The sequence below is a fragment of the Mauremys mutica genome, chromosome 1, assembly GCF_020497125.1.
Source record: "Mauremys mutica isolate MM-2020 ecotype Southern chromosome 1, ASM2049712v1, whole genome shotgun sequence".
Classification (NCBI taxonomy): domain Eukaryota; kingdom Metazoa; phylum Chordata; order Testudines; family Geoemydidae; genus Mauremys; species Mauremys mutica.
The window spans coordinates 323,945,034-323,965,518 of record NC_059072.1 but is presented as its reverse complement, the minus strand read 5'-3'; the positions used below and the strand labels follow the sequence as shown (position 1 = coordinate 323,965,518).

Sequence of the window (20,485 nt, the reverse complement as noted above, 5' to 3'; positions counted from 1 at the left end):
AGGTACAAACTACACTAGATTCTATTCGGCTCTTCATTCTTCAGAATTATTAATTTCCTCCTGGGCTTTTCTATTATGCTAATCACTACAGTATCAGAGTGCTTCACAAAGGTATTTGCACAATGCCCCTGTGAAGTGAGAAGGTATTATTATCCCCATTTTACAGATGGTGAACCAAGGCACAGAAGTATTAGCGGTAAAAAGGATTCATTAATTTTGTATGTCCAATTGAAATGCCTAGAACCTGTTTGGTGGGTTTTTTTTGTTTTTTTACAGTGCTTGGCATTATACAGCATTTTATATGTTCAAAGCACAGCCCCTATTGACCTCAGTAGCAGCTGAGTACACTCAGCTCCTCTGCATATCAGATTGCAAGGTCTCAAGTTAGGCTCCCAGAAAATGAGGACCACACAATTAGTGACCACCTGTGAAAAGTTTGGTTGAAGTGTCTTGTCCAACATCTCATAAGAACTCTGTGGCAGAAGCAGGGATAAAATCTAATTATCGAAGGCAGCATTCAGCTGCTTTAACCATGAGACCATACTCCCCAACCTCATTCACTACTCACTTTTTAATTTCTGCAACAAATGAGGCAGGAGTCCTACAAACAAGTCTGCTTCCCTACCCCACCCTGACTGAGCCCCAGAGTACCTCCATCCTGTGAAGGGAATGAGACAGGGGTCTTGTAGAAAAAAATAGCATATAATCATGTAACTAAAGACTGTAATGTAATGTATGCACATAAGGGGGCTGGCATCTCCTAACTTTGCAACCTTAATAATGTTTTCTCAACATAGTTTTTTCTAGTTATTTCAATGTAATACAATACATATACACAACAAATGGGGTCAGAACCATCACTATGATAACTCCAGAATTTCAATAACCATATGACTGATTTTAGTCTGCAATGGACGTAGCCATAGCAGACATCAATAGTATGGTTACCACAACAATTAATGCACTTTAAAAACAAGGGAAAACCAGAGAGATAAAAGAGACCCACATAACACACATTGAGTGGTATATAGAAAACATGATGTGGGTCTGATTTCCCCTTCCCCCCTCAACCACTTGTTTTGAAAGATCTGCATAACTAAGTCATGCTTCCATTGCTCATAGGTAATATGATCATGCCAAGCTTGTGGCACTAAAAGTTGATAGATCCAGCCTCCCTATGTTTTCCCTCTATGTACCCATCTGCTCACTCTCTCTAGAGAGTTATATAAAATCATACAAAATTGCATTGGTAAGTAAATGTAAATTATACATCAGAAACACACTGTACATTTATATTAAGGAGACAAGAAGTAGGCAACTTTCCTATTTATAAAAACTTTCAAATGTATTTATTGAGGATGAGTAATACATGTTTCCTACCTTTTTCTCCAGTTGAGGTAATCGTAACTAGGAAAAAAGAAAGACAGAAAAGGTTAAGTATATCTATATTGTGTTTTAAAGATCAAAGCATGTTATAAATGTTAATGGAGCCTCCGTAACTCTGTGAGGTAAACACTCATTAAACTTCTCCTCTAGAGTCCCACAGTCTCAAAAGTCAGTGACAGGGCTAAAAACAGCCAGAAGCCCCAGCTCCCTGCTCTAGCCAAATAAGCATGCTGCTCTTCACAAGCATTAATCCATATGTTTAATTAGATCATAATTTAACAATTAAACATGTTGCCATGAACATCTACTATACTTTCTGAACTTTCTTACGTTGTACACACACCCAACAGCTTATTTACTGCCTACAGAGATTTCAGAAAAGCTTAAATGAATAAAACCCTTCGAGTGGCAGATACAGAGGGAAGTTTAAATAATTGCAGAGCCCTTCACAGAAGTCCCTATACAATTTTTGTATTAGTCACATCCAATCTACTTTCTAGAGCTCCACACTTCTCTATCACTTTCAACACCACCATCATCCTCCCCATCACGCAGGCATGTAATTTACAAGCTATTTTTGACTTCCTCTCCCCTGCCTGACACATTCAGCTCATATCTAAAAGTCTCATCACTTCTGCCTCCTCAATATCTCTAAGATTTCTCCATTTATTTCTATCCCTACAGCTAAATCTCCTGTTCAGGCCCTTATTATATCTTGTCTTAACTAATGCAACATCCTCTTCTCTGGCTTCCCTAAACCAACTCTTTCAGTCCAGACAAAATATTGCACTGGAAATTTTCCTTGCTTCTGATTTTGATCATGTCACACCCCTCTCTGAATCCCTTCCTTGGCTCTCCACTTGCTACTGCATCAGATTCAAGTTTGTCATCACCATCTCCAAAGCTCTGCATAACTCTGCCCCTTCCTACCTACCTACCTGAGCTGGTCTCATTTTGCATTGTCTCCTCCCTCCCTACTCTGCCAACTTTCCTAATTTCCACTGTCTGTCAGCTTTGCACAGCCACAGCCACGCGTTTTCCCCTTGCACAGGCAGGGCATTCCTGTGCTCCTTTGCAAGGCCTTCATCCTCTCCACATTAAGTCCCCCTTGAAGACCCACTTCAGTCATGCAGTCTACAGTGAACTTTATTGCCATGTGTAAGTAAAATATATGTTTCCTCCTAATCTCTACTTGTCTGTCTGCCCTTCCATTGTCCTTAGGACTGGCACCACCCTCTTTTTTTTAATTGTCTAGATGCCTCCAAATAGTTAGTAATTCTTAGCAGTAATAAGACCTAACCAAAGAAAGGAAAAGCAAAACAACTAAAATAAAATGTTCTGGCTTCTCTCACAAGGCTCAGATGCTTCCTTTCTGCTTATGCTGGTGGTTCTCTCCTTTAATTCACCTGCTCAGCACCCTCTCCATCCCCCTATGCAGTTTTATTGGCAACTTTTTAATTCCTTCCCTCTCAAGAAAGAATCTTTATCCACCATCCAAAATACAGCAAGTTTGGTTTTAAACTGAATTAGGAAGAACTATTGGGTATGATTAAAAATCAAGTTTCTGTTTTAAGTGCCTTTTTTTAGGGCATTTTCCCTCCCTCAAAGAACATGAACCAATAACATAGTAAAATAGTCCCGAAGCAAGTCAATATGTACAAAGACAAGTTACAACTGCTAAGAACAGGCTCACATGCTATAGGACAGTACAGTCAGTATTAACCTCTTGTGAGTTAGAATTTGTCTACGCTTACAGTGGTGCAAGTTGCACCACTGTAGTGCTATATATGATGCCAGGAGAGTTTCTCCCACAGGAATAAGTACTCCACCTCCTGAGAGGGGTAGCTATGTTGACAGAGAAGCACTATCTACACCGGGAGTTCAGTCTGGATAGCTGCATTGCTCGTGGTTATACCAACATAAGATAGCAGCGTAGACAGGTGCTTCAAGGTTTCAGGTAGGGCTGCCGATTAATCGTAGTTAACTCACATGATTAACTCAAAAAAATTAATGGCAATTAAAAAAATTAATCACAATTAATTGCAGTTTTAATTACACTTCTAAACAACAGAATACCAATTGAAATTTATTAAATGTAATGTAATAATTGGAGATATACCAATCTCCTAGAACTGGAAGGGACCTTGAAAGGTCATCAAGTCCAGCCCCCTGCCTTCACTAGCAGGACCAATTACTGATTTTTGCCCCAGATCCCTAAGTGGCCCCCTCAAGGACTGAACTCACAACCCTGGGTTTAGCAGGCCAATGCTCAAACCACTGAGCTATCTCTCCCCACCCATACATGTTTTGGATGTTTTTCTACATTTTCATATATATTGTATTCTGTGTTGTAATTGAAATCAAAATGTAAATTATTTTTTATTACAAATATTTGCACTGTAAAAATGATAAACAAAAGAAACTGTATGTACTTGTTCATAAGCCGAATTTTTTTTAGTAAAAAAGGGAAGCACCAGAGACGGGGGTCGGCTTATGAACGGGTATAGAGAGGGAGAGGTGGGACACAGCCCCTCCCCCCAACAGAGGGAGCAAGGAGAGGCAGCACAGCCAGCAGAGCCAGAAGGGAAGAGGCAGGGCCAGAGTCTCTCTACTTCTGGCCATGCAGCTCTCCCCCCAGCCTCCGAAGCAGCCGCACTGCCCGGCCTGGCCCCCCCAGAGCAGGCTGCAGCCAGGCAGAGACATCCTCCCTAGATAAGGTGGGAAGAGATGGGATGGGGAGAGTGTGGGGGACCCGGGCTAGGGGTGGGGTCATGTGGGGGGTGGTCACAGGGGTTACTCCCCTGACCCCCAGCTTCTCTCCCCTCCCCCAAATTTCCCCACCAGTTGCTCTCCCGGCCCATCAGAGTAAGCAGCTGGTGCGCCTGGACACTTTGTTTACTTAGGTTTACCTCCATGCCTGTGGACACTCGAGGCAAACCAACCATCTCGGTTCACCAGCGGCTTATCCTGATGGCCCGGGATCCAAAAAGTTTGCTGACCCCTGAATTATAGGGTCGGCTTATGAACGGGTCATAAAATTTTTCCATTTTTACTTATCCATCTTGGGAGGGGTTGGCTTATAAACGAATCACCTCATGCAAGTATCCTAGTGCAATCTCTTTGTTGTGAAAGTGCAATTTACAAATGTAGATTTTTTTGTGTTACATAACTGCACTCAAAAACAAAACAATGTAAAACTTCAGACCCTACAAGTCTACTCAATCCTACTTCTTGTTCGGCCAGTCGATAAGACAAACAAGTTTGTTTACATTTACAGGAGATAATGCTGCCCACTTTTTGTCACCTGAAAGTGAGAACAGGCATTTGCATGGCACTTTTGTATCTGGCATTGCAAGGAATTTACATGCCAGATATGCTAAACATTCATATGCCCCTTCATGCTTTGGCCACCATTCCAGAGGAGATGCTTCCATGCTGATGACGCTTGTAAAAAATATAATGCATTAATTAAATTTGTGACTCAACTCCCTGGGGGAGATCTGTATGTCCCCTGCTCTGTTTTACCCACATTCTGCCATATATTTCATGTTATAGAGTCTCAGATAATGAACCAGCCCATATTTTTTATTTTAAGAACACTTTCACTGCAGATTTGACAAAATGCAAAGAAGGTACCAATATGAGATTTCTAAAGATAGGTATAGCACTCGACCCAAGGTTTAAGAATCTGAAGTGCCTTTCAAAATCTGAAAAAGATGAGGTGTGGAGCATGCTTTCAGAAATCTTATAAGAGCAGCACTCCAACGAGGAAAATACAGAATCCGAACCACCAAAAAAGATAATCAACCTTCTGCTGTGGCATCTGACTCAGATGATGAAAATGAACATGCATTTGTTCCGCACTGCTTTGAATTGTTATCGAGCAGAACCCATCATCAGCATGGGCGCGTGTCCTCTGGAATGGTGGTTGAAGCATGAAAGGACATATGAATCTTTGCCGCATCTGGCACGCAAATATCTTTCGATGCCGGCTACAACAGTGCCATGCAAACACCTGTTCTCACTTTCAGGTGACAAAAAGTGGGCAGCATTATCTCCTGCAAATGTAAACAAACTTGTTTGTCTGAGAGACTGGCTGAACAAGACGTAGGACTGAGTGGACTTGCAGTCTCAAAAGTTTTACATTGTTCTATTTTTGAATGCAGTTATTTTCTCTACATAATTCTACATTTGTAGGTTCAACTTTCATGATAAAGAGTACAGTACTTGTATTAGGTGAATTGAAAAATACTATTTCTTTTGTTTTTTTACAGTGCAACTATTTGTAATAAAAAATAAATATAAAGTGAGCACTGTACACTTTGTATTCTGTGTTGTAATTGAAATCAATATATTTGAAAATGTTGAAAACATCCAAAAATATTTAAATAAATGGTATTCTATTATTGTTTAAAAGTGCGATTAATTTTTGTAAATCACTTGACAGCCCTAGTTTCAAGTTATTTTTTTTTTTTTTTTTTTTAAACTCTGGAGATATTTGTAGTTTATTAAAACAAAATAGTTCTAATTTACTGTATTATATTTCTCTTTTCTTGTTCATATTAAATTGCTTAATTAATAATTTCACATTTTTTCCCGAACATAAAAAGGTGAACATTACAGACAGTGGAAGGTAAACATTAAAAGTGTTTTTTCTTGCAAGATTGAGTTCCTAAACAATGAACTTCAAAATAACAACATGTATTTTCAGACTGAATTTTGCCTCTAGCTACAGCTCTATCCTGGGTGAACATGTTTGCATGGAGTTGGAAAAACATGCATTCTCTGAGACAAGATAAATTCAAAATTCCATTTGTCTTCTGAAAGGAAAGAAACTAAGCATCCAACTTAGAAATGATATATATAAAAATGTTCACATCATAGTTCCAGTCAAAAAGTGCTGTAATATGTGGCCTATACAGGTACTATATCAAGCATATTCAACTCAATTATATTTTATGAGAATATTCAGAATGATGCTTCAGAAATCATATATTTTCCCTCTTGAACACAATCAGCTTAAGCCTAGATAACATCATAATACTTTGCACTTATAGAGACTTCATCCAAGGATCTGGATGCCAAGCCCGCTGACCGGGAGGGCAAGGGGGGGGACAGAGGATGCAAAGGGGCAATTTCCCAGGGGCCCAGGCAATTTAAAAGGGCTTGGTGGCCCCCAGCCGCTGCTGCCAGGAGCCGCAGGCCCTTTTAAATTGCCTGGGCGGGCCGCAGGGCCCCGCACTTTGGGGGGGGGGGGGGGGCCGTGGGCCCGGGCCCGGAATTTCTGTCGGCAAGCTTGCTGGATGCACTTTGCAAACACTAAATACACTTCATAACCCTGGAAGGAAGCTAATTATCTCTCCCTTTCCTAGCCAGCTCCCTCAGGTCAACATGCATAGCCATCAGACCATGCAGAGCAATTTTAAGGTAACAAAATATTGTAGTCTGAAGTATATCCTAATAGTGAAATCCTCCTGATTTCTCATACTGTTTTCATTTTAAGATTACGTCCAGTCACCACCAAATTAAAAAAAAAAAAGCCCTCTGGGCAGAGAAGTGCACATAAGATATAAGGACAATTTGTTGGGGTCTAGCCAATTTAGGGAAAAGGTAAAAAAATCTGGTCTTAAAATGTAAAGCTGGTTACCATTTTAGCTAAAGAGAGATTACTCTCACTCCACAGGTATTCTCATTTTATGGACGGATAAACTGAAGCACAGTCCTGAGGCACCAAGGTTTATGACTTGACTAAAGTCACACAGCAAGCAAGAGGCGAGTCAACCGTTTTCCAGGATATATCTATATTACATCATGAAGTCCTATTTCAAATTAATAGTGATATTTACTATTTTGTTTCCACTAGGAACTTTAAACATGCACTGATTACCTGGTCAGCCAATCAATCATTCTAGCCTTTATATTCTGCTTCAGAACTGCAAACTAAAATCCTTCCCTGTCCTGTCTTTTACCAATTTGCTTTGTTGCAGTGGCTCTCCAGTGAAATGAAATGTATTTCCACTCCAGGCACTTCAAAATCTTTTCTACATGTGGGAAAGATACCAAACAGTGCTGCTTTTTGTAAAAAATCAATAGGGCAAAAACAAGTCAAAATGCTTCCAAAACCTTTGCATGGAAGCACATACATCTCAGAAGAACATGATGAAATGTATCGACCAGGGTCTGTGCCCTGAGACCTGCAGTGCAGAGCAAAGTCAGTATTTCACAAGTTTAAGTACTGCAAATCTGCTTTCGGTCTGTCCTTGCTGGGAGCTGAGGAGTTTGAAATATATTCCTTGGTCTATTGTTCAATTACAGAGGTAAAGGGGGGAGGGAAGGGGGGGAATTAAGCAAGCCAAGCATCTTGAAAATGTATTAAATATTAAAATCTCAACTTGCTACAGTAAGTCAATGTTTTAATAAGTTATTGCTAGCAAATACTAAAAATATGGACTACAGCTGTAGCTATAATTCATGCTGAAGTTCTGTAAACAGCTCATAAAGTACCTACTGAGCACTACAGAAACCATGAAGTTTCAACAAAGGACTGATAAACCCAAAGGTCTCTAATGTTTTAGTTGACCGCATTGTATAAATTTGTCTCTAACTTTTTACCTTCTCTCAACATGAAGCACAAAGAACAAAATAAAACAGAGTAAAAAGAAAACCCTTATTCTTCAAATATGACTTAATCCTATTTATGCACCAAAAGCAACTCACACTAACGTACAAAGTGAATCTATTTTCTGTTCAAGTCAGATCTATTATACTGTCAGAGTCCTGTTCGTGTTGCACTCAGTTCTCTGAAAATAGTGTATTTTGCGATGTGAAACTAGGTGCTCTATTAGGCTGATTTCTTATTTAACTTTCTGCTTAGCTGAGTTAGAAAACAAAAACACATTCCAACTTTGGCTTCTAACAGGGGAGAAAGCTTGAGTGTTTTGTCTCAGATGTCCCAATGCCACTCATTTTCCTCCTAATTCCTTCCTATTGCTTATACCTCTCCTAAGCACCTCTCTCTCCATTTTTGTCTTTGCACCTTGACCATGCCACTCTTTAGGCTTGCACCTTCGAGACCTGTACCACAGGCATGGGCAGCGGGTACAATAGGCGCTGCCACAGCCGGCAGACCCCTGGTTGCAGGGTTTTGCGGCGAAGTTTTTGATTTATTATGCCTGTAGTGTGAGAAACTGCTATCTGTGGGAATTTGCTACCTGTAGCAGTTATGCATATTAAAGGATTGTAAAAAATTGCTACTGTAAAAAACTGCTATCCGATATAGCAAATTCCTATATATAGCAATTTCTTGCACTACACGCTCCTCAGGCCATGGGAGGGGATGTCAGCAGGAGGAAGGGGCAGAGCCGGAACTAGCCTCCCCAAACGGGGGCTCCACCCACCACCACAGGAAACAATACTGCAGTGGTAGGGAGATTGGTGGATGATCTAATGAATCAGACATAAAAGAGGTCGAATTTTTTCAGCAGTGACTAGTGATTTTGGATACTTCTATATTTGGATGTCCAAACTGTGACACCTTAGAGGAGCCCTATTTTCAGGAAGTGTCAAGCATTCGCCCTCTGAAAATACATGCACCACTTCAAGGGACTTCAGAATGTATACCACTTATTTGTAGTGTAAATGCCGGATTCTCTGTAACACGAATTCTTTAAATCATGATTTGAAGACTTCAGTAACTCAACCAAAAGTTAGGGTCTGTTACAGGAGAGAGTGGGTGAGGTTCTGTGACCTGCAATGTGCAGGATGTCAGACTAGACAATCATGATGATTCCTTCTGGCCTTCAAGTCCATGAGTCTATTTATAGGCTTTTCTATGGTTACTACAGTAGTATCTGATCACCTCCAACATCCCTGCAAGGTAGGGAAGTATCTCCATAGTGAGGCACAGAGATTGAGTGATTTGCCCAAGGTATCAAAGGAAATCTACTAAAAAGCCAGAAATAGAACCTGTATCTCAGTGCAATAACTAACCACAAAACCATTCTTCAGGTATTGGGTGTGTATTCTTTCAATTGTAGAGTACTGATTGCAGATAAAACTCAAATAAAAATAAAGATATGGAAATAACTGGATCTGTTTCTTATGGAATATTTATTAACAGCCCCATCATGGATCCTGACTGAAGTCATGGACTTTGAATATTAAAGTCTCTCCAGGCATTCAAAGAGTGAACTTTTACATTCTTTTCGGTGCTCCAGGTAGGTGGGGAAATACTAACGTGCAGATGCAAGTACATTCCTTCACCATATCTGAAGCCCTAACTCGCCCCAGCTTCCACTCCATTAAATTGTTCACAAATGAAGATCAAAACAATTTAAAAAAAAACCCACCAACCCATCCATCAGCTCTGGAACTCAGCTGAAACACATCTCAACAGTGGCCCTGACTGACTATAAGAACAAGTTCTCCACCCTAACCCTCTCCAAAAAGTAAGTTAGCTCAACTCAACTGAGACCCCCACTCCCTTTAAGATCCAGGTAGACAGGACCACTAGCAAGGTAACAAGGCAGAGCTTGAGTGTTCCCGACCCCATCCACATACAAAAACCCAATCACTCACGTGTGGTGGTGATATAACAAAAGCTGGCGGACATAACTGGGGGTGTAGGACAGACTTCCAGTGAGATTCCCTCAACAGTTGCTAACATGTCTTATCTGTAGCCTGGACACAGGTTAATGCCACAACACAAGCAAAAACCGCTAGTCCTCCAATGTCTTCCAACAATCCTCCAACACCTCCCACCCCATGCCCTTTTCTTGCTATCTACCTCTCTCTGTTTTCTGTTCAGAAGCCACCTACCATTGCACATAGGCCTTCTCAGCCTTCTTTCCCCCACTTGCACAGTTTCCAGCATCAGCAACTTTACTCATCTATATTCAGCACAGAGCTCTGTTTGTTAAGAATGACCCCAAGGGGACTGCCTCAGTATGCTGCCAGCTGGCCAAAGGCTGACACGAAGGTACCAGTGGATCTTTGGTGTGACGCTAGCAGGGCCCACAAGTTGGATACATGCTTTTGCCACCCATAGGAATGTTTCTCCAGAGAGAAATCTGAAGCGAGCCCAAATGGAACTGGTTTACTTCACTGAGTTATTAGGTTCATACCACTTCCAACCAGAATCCCCAGAAGGGGCAGACATGTTCTCCCTCATTACACTTGCAAAAGCATTCAGGGAGCAGTGCAGTTTAACGTAGCACTACAATGAGATGGGTCCCCAAAAGCCTTGGAATCACACACAAGTAAACAGAATGTTCACGTGGATGCAGGAGGTAACTCCCATAGCTAATACAAGGGAATAATCTCAAGGGTGGATCTCTTGAGTTAATACTGTAATGTGGAATCACTCCTGGTTGTGCGGTAGCTTCAAACTATCTCAAAAGATGTTAAACTGTTGCACAGGAGTTAAGGGAGGGGAGCGGGTTCCAATCGAGTTGAGCTATCTCGATTGGAAAAACGAAAAAGCAAGGCATATTTTTTACCTGCATAGACAGGGCCATGCCACATACTGCTATATTTATTAGTTTATTGAGAGAATTAACATTCACAGGAATTGACATTATAAATTGCATTATATTCCAAATATGGTAAAAGCGAGGTTATAGTTGCATAATATGGGTCATAATGACTTGTTTTTTAGTTGTTACTAACCATGGTCACAGTTTCTGTTATATCGTTAAAGCAACATTAACAGAGTTATTTGACCGCAACAGATCATTTAGAATGCCTGAAAGGCACACTGCCCAGAAAATACACTCTTAACAAAAGCACGGTAGATATTTATTTATGGAGAGGCCACTCTAGCTTTAACACAGTATGTGTACCAACACGGAAACAAGGGAGGTCTGTAAGTATATGTTTGTTTTTAAAAACAGCATAAGCAGCAGAAACAAAAACAAACATTCTAATTACCATGTACCAGCATTCTATGCATCTAAGGGTTTTCTATAGTATGTATACTGCAACAGAGTCACTGAACAGGTAAAGAAGATCTCCATGACACTAACCACAGTGGATGCCAGGAGGATTCTGCCTCTCACCCCTCACAGTTCAAAATCAAGAGATCTAGTCAGAGCTGGCTTTTCGGACCCCCAAAGCTGCAGATGACCCTCTATCACTGACTCCATTCCTGGTTTTGAACAGCAATTTCAACTTTCATATTTAGAAAGTAAGTTTCTAGTCCTCTTCCTTGGCAAAGATAGTCTTGAAAGTGTAAAGGTACCCTGGGGCTGAAAGGATGTAACTGATTTTTCTTAGGGTTGTCTACAAAAAACTGAACTGTTAGATCAGTTAAGAAACCACACATTTATCAAAATAAGCTATTCTGATATAAGCACCTTTACGTGGCGTCTACACTACGGGGTTGCACTGATTTAATTATATCTGTTTAAAAAATAGATATAATTAAATAGTTACCAAAACTGTCTGTAGAAAATCTCTAAAAGATCATGAATTATTCTGTCTCATTCTTATAGCTGGTCAGATCTGACCTATGGGACTGGGAAAGCCACTAGCACAGGGGTGGGCAAACTACGGCCCATGGGCTGCATCTGGCCCGCCAGCCGTTTTAATCCAGCCCTCGAGCTCCCACGGGGGAGCATGGTCTGGGGCTTGCCCAGCTCCGGCACTCCAGGTGGGGAGCTGGGTCGGGCGGCGCTCCACGTGGGGAGCTGGGTCGGGGGACACTCCACGCAGCTTCCGGAAACAGTGGCATGTCTCCCCTCCGGCTCCTACACATAGGAGCAGCCAGGGGGCTCCACTCCGCACACTGTCCCCGCACCAAGCGCCGCCTCTGCAGCTCCCATTGGCTGGGAACCATGGCCAATGGGAGCTGCAGGGGCAGCACCTGTGGACGGGGCAGCGCGCAGCAGAACCGCCTAGCCGCGCCTCTGCGTAGGAGCCAGAGGAAGGACATGCCACTGATTCCGGGAGCCACTTGAGGTAAGCGCCGCCCCAAGCCTGCACCCCTGAGCTATCCCCTGCACCCCAACCCCCTGTCGCAGCACTGATACCCCTCCTGCCCTCCAACCCCCTCGGTCCCGGCCCAGGGGCACCCTCCTACAGCCCAAACTGCTCATCCCCAGCCCCACCCCAGAGCCTGTACCCCCAGCTGGAGCCCTTGCCCCCCCAAGCCTGGAGCCCCCTCCCGCAACCTGAACTACTCATTTCTGGCCCCACCATTGAGCCCGCACCCCCAGCCAGAGCCCTCAGCGCCCTCCCGCACCCCAACCCCAATTTCATGAGCATTCATGGCCTACCATACAATTTCTATACCCAGATGTGGCCCTCAGGCCAAAAAGTTTGTCCATCCCTGCACTGGCACATATGGGACCTTTGATTTTTTTGAGGAAAGCTCAATCAAATTTGCAGTTGTTGGGGATGGAGACGGTCTCTGAGAGTGTTATGACTGCTTCAGGTTTTTACTTCCCAGCTTGGCTGCTCAGCTGCAAGTAGCAATGTGACCAATGACCACAAGAAGGGTCACTTTAATACCATGAGACATGGCCTGGTTTGTGGACTCAGCACAGGACAGAGTAGGGGATCCATTACTCCAACTCAAAGTCAAACTTTTCTGCCTATGTTTTTCTATTAACTACTTCACAGGTGAAGGTTATGATGATTCATTAATGTTCATATATTATTGCTGCAGAGGGGACTATACTGCACCAGAATGCACACAAAAGTTTCCAGAGATTCTAGCAGCATACTGGCCACTGGGTTATCTGCAGAATTGTGCCTTGAAACATTTTTAGATGTTGGTAATTTACATGAACACTTTCCACTTCCCCTGATGCAAGAAAGCAGACAAAGAATTAAGGGGAGATTTTCAAAGGCACAAATGGCAGTTGGGTACCCAACTCCCATTGACTTTGAACCAGAATTAGGCACCAAACTGCCATCCGTGCTTTTGAAAATCTCCCCCTTAGTCTTTAGCTTCCTGCTTTTTAGTAAATACAAGGTTGCTCTGAAAAGAGTCACCTAGCTAATCAATCCTGAAGCTAGTCATATGCATAGCCGGGTAAAATGGTGAGGCACTGGCTATATTTGGAAAGAGAGGTTGGCTTAAAAAGTGTTTTGTACATTCATCCAAAAATGCTAAGGCTGGCTCTGTAATCATCACATTAAGCTACTCAAACTACTGCACTGCAGGAGAAACTCAACCACATTTGTTATCCTTGAAAAAGCACCATTCACTGTAATGAAGAACAACTGCACAGACTCAAGATACCTAAATTAGCTCATTTTTCAGACTTCCTTCCTTTTTCTTAATCACCAGTACACTGAAGGAATGCAATCTGTTCATTTTACTAGCAATTCGGCCTGTTCCTAGTTCCAGTGTCACTTGATTATACCTTCCTCATCTGGTTGGTAAAGCCACTACACACTCCTCATTCAATCCCTCCTGAATAGTCGGCTCTGTCACAACACCTTCAAGTAACTTCAATGGCTTGACTGCAGGGTAGTTTTTTAATGCTACATATAAATGATTGTTTCCAATACTGCCCACAATGTGCTAAGTGCTATACAAACACAAAAGAAGGCACACTCTCTTAAAATCAAAACAGAGAGTATGTCTACACTACAGAGTCAACTCAACTTATGTACACTTGAGTTACTCCTCTCTGACGGTACAGCTACACTGCAATAAAAGACCCATGGTCTAGGTCACCTAATTCAGGTTCACAGGGCCTTGGGCCTAAAAATTGCAGTGTAGTAGACATTTGGGTTCAGGCTGGAGTCTGGGCTCTGAAACCCTGCAGGGGGCGGGGAAAACGTGTCTCAGAGTTTGGGCTCCCGAGCTCCAAGACCCTCTGTCTCTTGTGGAGTTTTGGAGTCCGGGCTCCACCCCAAGTGTCTGTGTACAATTTTTAGCCTCACAGTCTAAGCCAGAGTCAGCTGACCCAAGCTCTGAAACTTTGTGCCACAGGTTTTTTTATTGCAGTATAGATATACCCTGAGTTAACCTAGCTTGAGTGAAAGCAGCCACACTGAGGCTATGTCTACACTGCACTTTCGTCATTAAAAGTTTTGTCGCTCAGGGTTGTGAAAAAAACCTCTGAACGACAACGAAAAACACCGGTGGGGGTGGTTTTATTTTGTCATCAGGAGAGCTCTCTCACAGTGACAAAGAGCAGCTACACTTCATACCTTACAAAGGCACAGCTGTGCCATTGCAAGGTGCGCACTGTAGATATAGCCTGAGAAACAATATGAGCTTCTGTGTCCACACTGATGCTACACTCACTTGGGTGTGGCATTAAAACCTCTGGGAGCACATGCCGTGTTTCTTAGTACTGTAGTAAGCTGAGCTGCTCTAGTAATTCTTTCCCAGTGAATTGTGAGAGAACTTCTCTGTCCTTCCTGGACACACGGGGAGAATTATAGGAAGACACTTGAAGAATAGCAGCACTTGAGTGTCGTTAGCCTTCGTCCACACTACAGAGCGATCATGTTAGCAGCTGACAAGTTGTGTTTCGCTGAGCTTTAGCCTATACTTCTCTCAGGCCTACCAACTTGAGATAAAAGCATCACTGCATTTGACTTGAAGGTTTGTGTGGGGTGAAGGGACTACAGTTAGGGGCAACACTTGAGTTATAAACTTGAGTTAACTGTGCAGTGAAAACAAGCACTGAAGGAATCAGAAAGAGGTGTCAGAAACAAGCAAAGTGGCCAGATGATAGTATAATTTTAGCAATATATGGGTTTTATATAGAGAACACCTAATACATTGTGGGCAACATTGGAAACAATAAATCTAACACAATAAAAAGAGATATAGAGACATGCTTCTCATCTTCAAATTTCTCTGATCAGAATTACTGTTTTCTGAAAAGAATAAAATGTACTCTTCACCAGCTAAAGTGTATTTTTAGTCAATACCGGTGTTGATAATCAAGCACCTATCCCTAAAGAGCACTTGGGTCACTGGGCATAAAATTCAGTACCTTAATTACAAGTGCCCAATGGCCTAACTTCAAATCCTACTAACAAACCCATTCACCCTTCAAATCCAGGTAGATAAAGACAAGGAAATATGAACAGTCTTGATTTAACTAAGCCAAAACAGAGAGTATTTGAGAGTGCTGAAATATTGGTAAAGTTTTGCAGTTAAATAGAGGGCAATAAAAATGCTGGAACTCACTACTGTATATACTCGATCATAAGCCGGTTCGCTCATAAGCCAGCCCCCCACAAGAAGGATAAGTAAAAATGGAAATTTTTCATGACCCATTCATAAGCCGACCCTATAATTCAGGGGTCAGCAAACTTTGGCTCCCGGGCCATCAGGATGAGCCGCTGGTGGGCTGAGATGGTTTGTTTACCTCGAGCGTCTGCAGGCACAGAGGTAAACCTAAGTAAACAAAGTACCCTGGTGTGCCAGCTGCTTACCCTGATGGGCCGGAAGAGCAACTGGTGGGGAAATTTGGGGGAGGGGGGAGAAGCTGGGGGTCAGGGGAGTAACCCCTGTGACCACCCCCCACATGACCCCATCCCTAGCTTGGGACCCCCCACACTCTCCCCATCCCATCCCTTCCCACCTGAGCCGGCGCAGGCAAGGGGAGGAGGTCTCTGGCCTGGCCAGAGCTGCTCCAGCAGGCCGGGTGGCGCGGCCACAGCCTGCCAGCCCCAGAGCTGCAGCTGCTTCGGAGGGCTGCGGGGAGAGCAACGTGGCCAGAAGCAAAGACACTCTGGCCCCACCTCTTCCCTTCTGGCTGTGCTGCCTCTCCTTGACCCCTCTGTTGGGGGTGGGGGGGAGGCAGGCACTATGTCCCACCTCTCCCTCTCTATACTCGTTCATAAACCAACCCCCTTCTCTGATGCTTCCCTTTTTTACTAAAAAAAAAATAATAATTCGGCTTATGAACGAGTATATATGGTATTTAATGAGTTACTTTTCACAATTTTAACTACACCTGCCTTGTAGAGTCATTACACTACAGTTGTTTTATAAAGATGTTTCACTTTCCAGTTGTTTGCACAGATTTCAGGGATTAGAAAATTCAGGGTGGTTTGATTTTCTTAAATTAACGTTACCATTTTGAAGATATTAGTTTTTAAGTTACTTTACTATTACTGTGGTTGCATTGTTTGTATTACATTTTATTCAAAGCAGTGTTACCTACCTCCCGCAGGAGATTTGACATGCTAAAATAGCTTTTATTTTGTGAGTTGGATGCATTGAGTTATTTAAAATGTATAAGGAAGAAGGCCTGCAAACACACATTCCACAGTTAAGTAATGGCCTGTCTCTGAGAATACATCTGAAACCTATTTTCCTTTAGTCTCTTAAAAATCCATTTTCTCCCACGCCCTTAGACCCGATATGAAGCATATGGAGGAGTGGATGAGATTCCAGTCTAATCCAATCGCAGAACACAAGGCACTCTCTCTTCCTCGGGGCCAAGTGTTTTGCTGCTGTGGAACTCCTCTGATGACCTGAGAAATGAGGCCCAACCCAGCTAGCAAAATGGGGGTCTCCCATCAACCACTAGATTTTTGGGCAGGATGATCTCTGATTTTAAAAAAATTAAATGTCAGTGAAGGATGAGCTTCTTTGGACTAAGCAAACTGCAGGCAACAAGCATAAATTATTTTTGTTAAGTTCACTACTCTGATGTCAAAGCCAACAATACAATGATTTACATTAACTGCTGAAAGATGTTACTTAGTTGCGCAAAGCTTATGAACAGAGACATTTAAGGAAGTTTTATTTCAAAAGCACATTGTAGTCTATTAGTTGTGGGCAAGCTGAAAGAATGAGTTCCAGCCTATTAGGCACACTACACTTAAGTATCCATGTGCTGTCAATCACCAGAGTATATAGATGAACAGCATGGAATTATTGCCTTTGGTATATTACCTATATAATTAGGAATTGATAAACAATGTCTTTCTGCAAATTGCATATGACATGAAGAAGAGTGAAATCTGGCCAATCTCTGAATAATTAACTGTAAAGTATTCTAGTTCTCTATTACACTTCACACAAACAAAAACTATTTAATTCTATCCTAATGTGGAACAACCTTTAAACTCCCTCTCTAACCACATTCCCTATCCAAAAACAGACAGACAAAAAACCAAAGCCAGTAGTTAAATATGTTTAAGCTCTGAAGCATTAAGAAAAGTCATTGTTATAAAACCCACCTTTATACTGCTGGCTATATTCCAGTACATGGAGCCCTGCAACACTGCTAGTGTGCCAAGAATTATAATGATGTGTATACTTATAGACTGACCTCTCCAAGTTTCTGCAATGACTTCAAATTTCCATAGTTCAAACTAATCTTTAATACGAAAGGAAGAAACGGCAGTTCCTCCCCATAACAACACTTTATTTTATTTGTCACAAACCCCTCTCCTTTTTCAGCTTCCATTCTCCAGCAGATTTTTGCGTTAGATACATGGAACAATTTTCCAAGGAAAAAACCCAAAGACTGCTTTATTTTCATTCTAGACAGGCGTACCATTTGTGACGTGCAGGGCCGGCTCCAGGGTTTTTGCCGCCCCAAGCGGCGGGGGGAAAAAAAAAAGCAAAAAAAAAAAAAGCCGTGATCGTGATCAGCGGCAGCTCCACTGCACCGCTTTCTTCTTTGGCGGCAATTCAGCAGCAGGTCCTTCCCTCCAAGAGGGACCGAGGGACCTGCCGCCAAATTGCTGCCGAAGAGCCCGACGTGCTGCCCCTTCCCCTTGGCCGCCCCAAGCACCTGCTTGCTGAGCTGGTGCTGGCCGAGGTGACGGGTTGGATCACAGAAACCCCCTTGGGAACTGCCAAGTGATGTGCCAAGACTACTTCTGCCCCTGCTTTTCCTGCCAGCTCAGGACCCCAGCACCCTGTCCTGCTGAGCCAGACACGCCCGTCTGCTCCAACACAGACCCAGGGTCTGAATTACTTGCCCCAAAGCTGCAGACTTAACTGAAAGCAGCTCACAGAAGTGTTCTTGTCTTTAACACTCAGATGCCCAACTCCCAATGGGGTGTAAACCCAAATAAATTCGTTTTACTCTGTATAAAGCTTATAAAGGGTAATCTCATATATTGTTCGCCCTCTGGAACACTGATAGAGAGATATGCACAGCTGTTCTCCGCCCCCCCCCCGATATTAACAAATACTCTGAGTTAATTAATAAGTAAAAAGTGATTTTATTAAATACAGAAAGTAGGATTTAAGTGGTTTCAAGTAGTAACAGACAGAACAAAGTGAATTACCAAGCAAAATAAAATAAAACAGGCAAATCTAAGCCTAATACAGTAATACAACTGAGTACAGATAAAGAGACTTTCAGGGTGAGATTTTTAAGTCTCAATAAGTCTCTTTCACAGACTGGACACCTTCCTAGTCTGGGCAGAGTCTTTTCCCCGGGTACAGCCCTTGTTCCAGCTCAGGTGGTAGCTAGGGGATGGCTCTCATTTGTGGGTTTTTGGGGAAGTGGAGCCAGCAGCTGAAGGGTTTTGTCTCTTCAACCCCATAACAGCCAGTTCATGCTTTTGGGCCTCGATCTGGGCCTCCATAGCTTTCTTGTGGGCAGCCTCTTCTGCTTCCTCTGCTCTTTTGTGGGCAGTCACCTCCCTGGCTTCCTCTGCCCCTTTGAGTTTCAATTGAAACTCCTGGTCCTTTTCCTTCTCTTCCACTTCCAATCTAGCCAGCTCTAGTTAGAAGCTGCTCCACTGGTAGTCATTTTCCTGCTTTCTTGTGCTGGGCCACACCATTCTTATGGTACAAAACCACAGCTCTGAAAAGCCTTTGGTTATATTTATCCTGGTTAATAAAGTATAGTCTATTCTCATGTTTATATGATATTGGTGAACAAAACACAAGTCTCAAGCTTTAAAGTCGTCTTAGTTATCCAAAAATTATGGATAATTTAACCAAACGCTTCAAAAAATAAGTCACTGTTAGAGGTTTTGTCTCAAGAATTACATAATAGTACACATTCTCCATAACTATGAGAAAAGTATCAGTTGAATCATCAATTAATGTCAAGTTCTAATTCTATAATAGAAAACTGCAAGTTGTGCTTCAAATTGTATTGTAAAAAAACCTTCTTTTATAAATTAAAAAACAAAACAAGTCTGTTGTTCCCAAGAGTATATTTTAAGTGTTATATATCCTAAATCTAACATAATTTAGGATTAAGTATTGTTAATTGTATACATACCAGTGCTAGATGCTTCAGAGACGCTCAACACAAGTTACTGCTCTCAAGAGCCCAAAAACGAAGGGGGATATGACAAACAAGAGAAGGCAGAATATACACCAGCAAGCGCTGGTAGAGACATGGATTACACAAATAGTGAGTTTACATATACATGTAACATACATCATAATGGTTCAGATGGTTTTGGTATTTATTGTAGGATTTATTTTTTTTTAAGTGAGTGATCCGAATGAGATCAAGGACTCGAAGAAAAGGACAAGTCTAAATTTGATGCACAGTGTAACAGAGGAGCAGCAAAATGACTCAAAAGGGGAGTGGGAGGTGACATGGTAAAAGTTCTTGGTGAGAACGATGACTTTAGTACAGCAGCATTTTGGATAGAGTGGGGGCTATCCGTTACCACAGTCATAAGCGCTGACCCTGTGGGTGCTCCAGGGCTGGAGCACCCATGGAAAAAAAATTAGTAGATGCTTAGCACCCACCAGCAGCCAGCTCTCCCCTCCCCACCCCCAGCACCTCCCACCCACTGGCAGCCCCGCCAATTAAGTCCTCCCCCTCCGCCCCATTGCCTCTCACCTGCCACGATCAGCTGTTCTGCAGTGTACAGGAGGTGCTGGGGGGGGAAGAGGGAGGAGTTAGGATGGGGCGCACTCAGGGGAGGTGGCAGCAGAGGAAATGGGAGAAGGGGTGAGATGGGGGCAAGAGCCTGGGGGAAGGGGTCAGGGCCTGGGGCAGAGCACCCCCAGAGCTTGGAGAAAGCCAGCACCTGTGGCCACAGTGATCAAATTATTAAACAAGACTGTTACACACCTCAGAGGAGAAGATTCTAGTAGTCATGATGGAATATGAGTAGGGTGTGGATGAGCAATTTGGCTGAAATGTTGTGGAGGAAGAAGTGACAGGACTTAATTTTGGCTTAAAGT

The 20,485-nt window shown here is 42.6% G+C and overlaps 1 protein-coding gene across 1 annotated transcript in view; it reads right to left on the bottom strand.

The window, feature by feature from the left end:
* Nucleotides 1-20,485, bottom strand: part of ZDHHC20 (zinc finger DHHC-type palmitoyltransferase 20) — a 74,824-nt gene that overhangs the window by 42,879 nt on the left and 11,460 nt on the right. Inside the window, exon 2 of the mRNA XM_045017636.1 lies at nt 1,381-1,407. Coding sequence (XP_044873571.1) covers nt 1,381-1,407 — 27 coding nt within the window. The remainder of the gene's footprint in view (nt 1-1,380; nt 1,408-20,485) is intronic.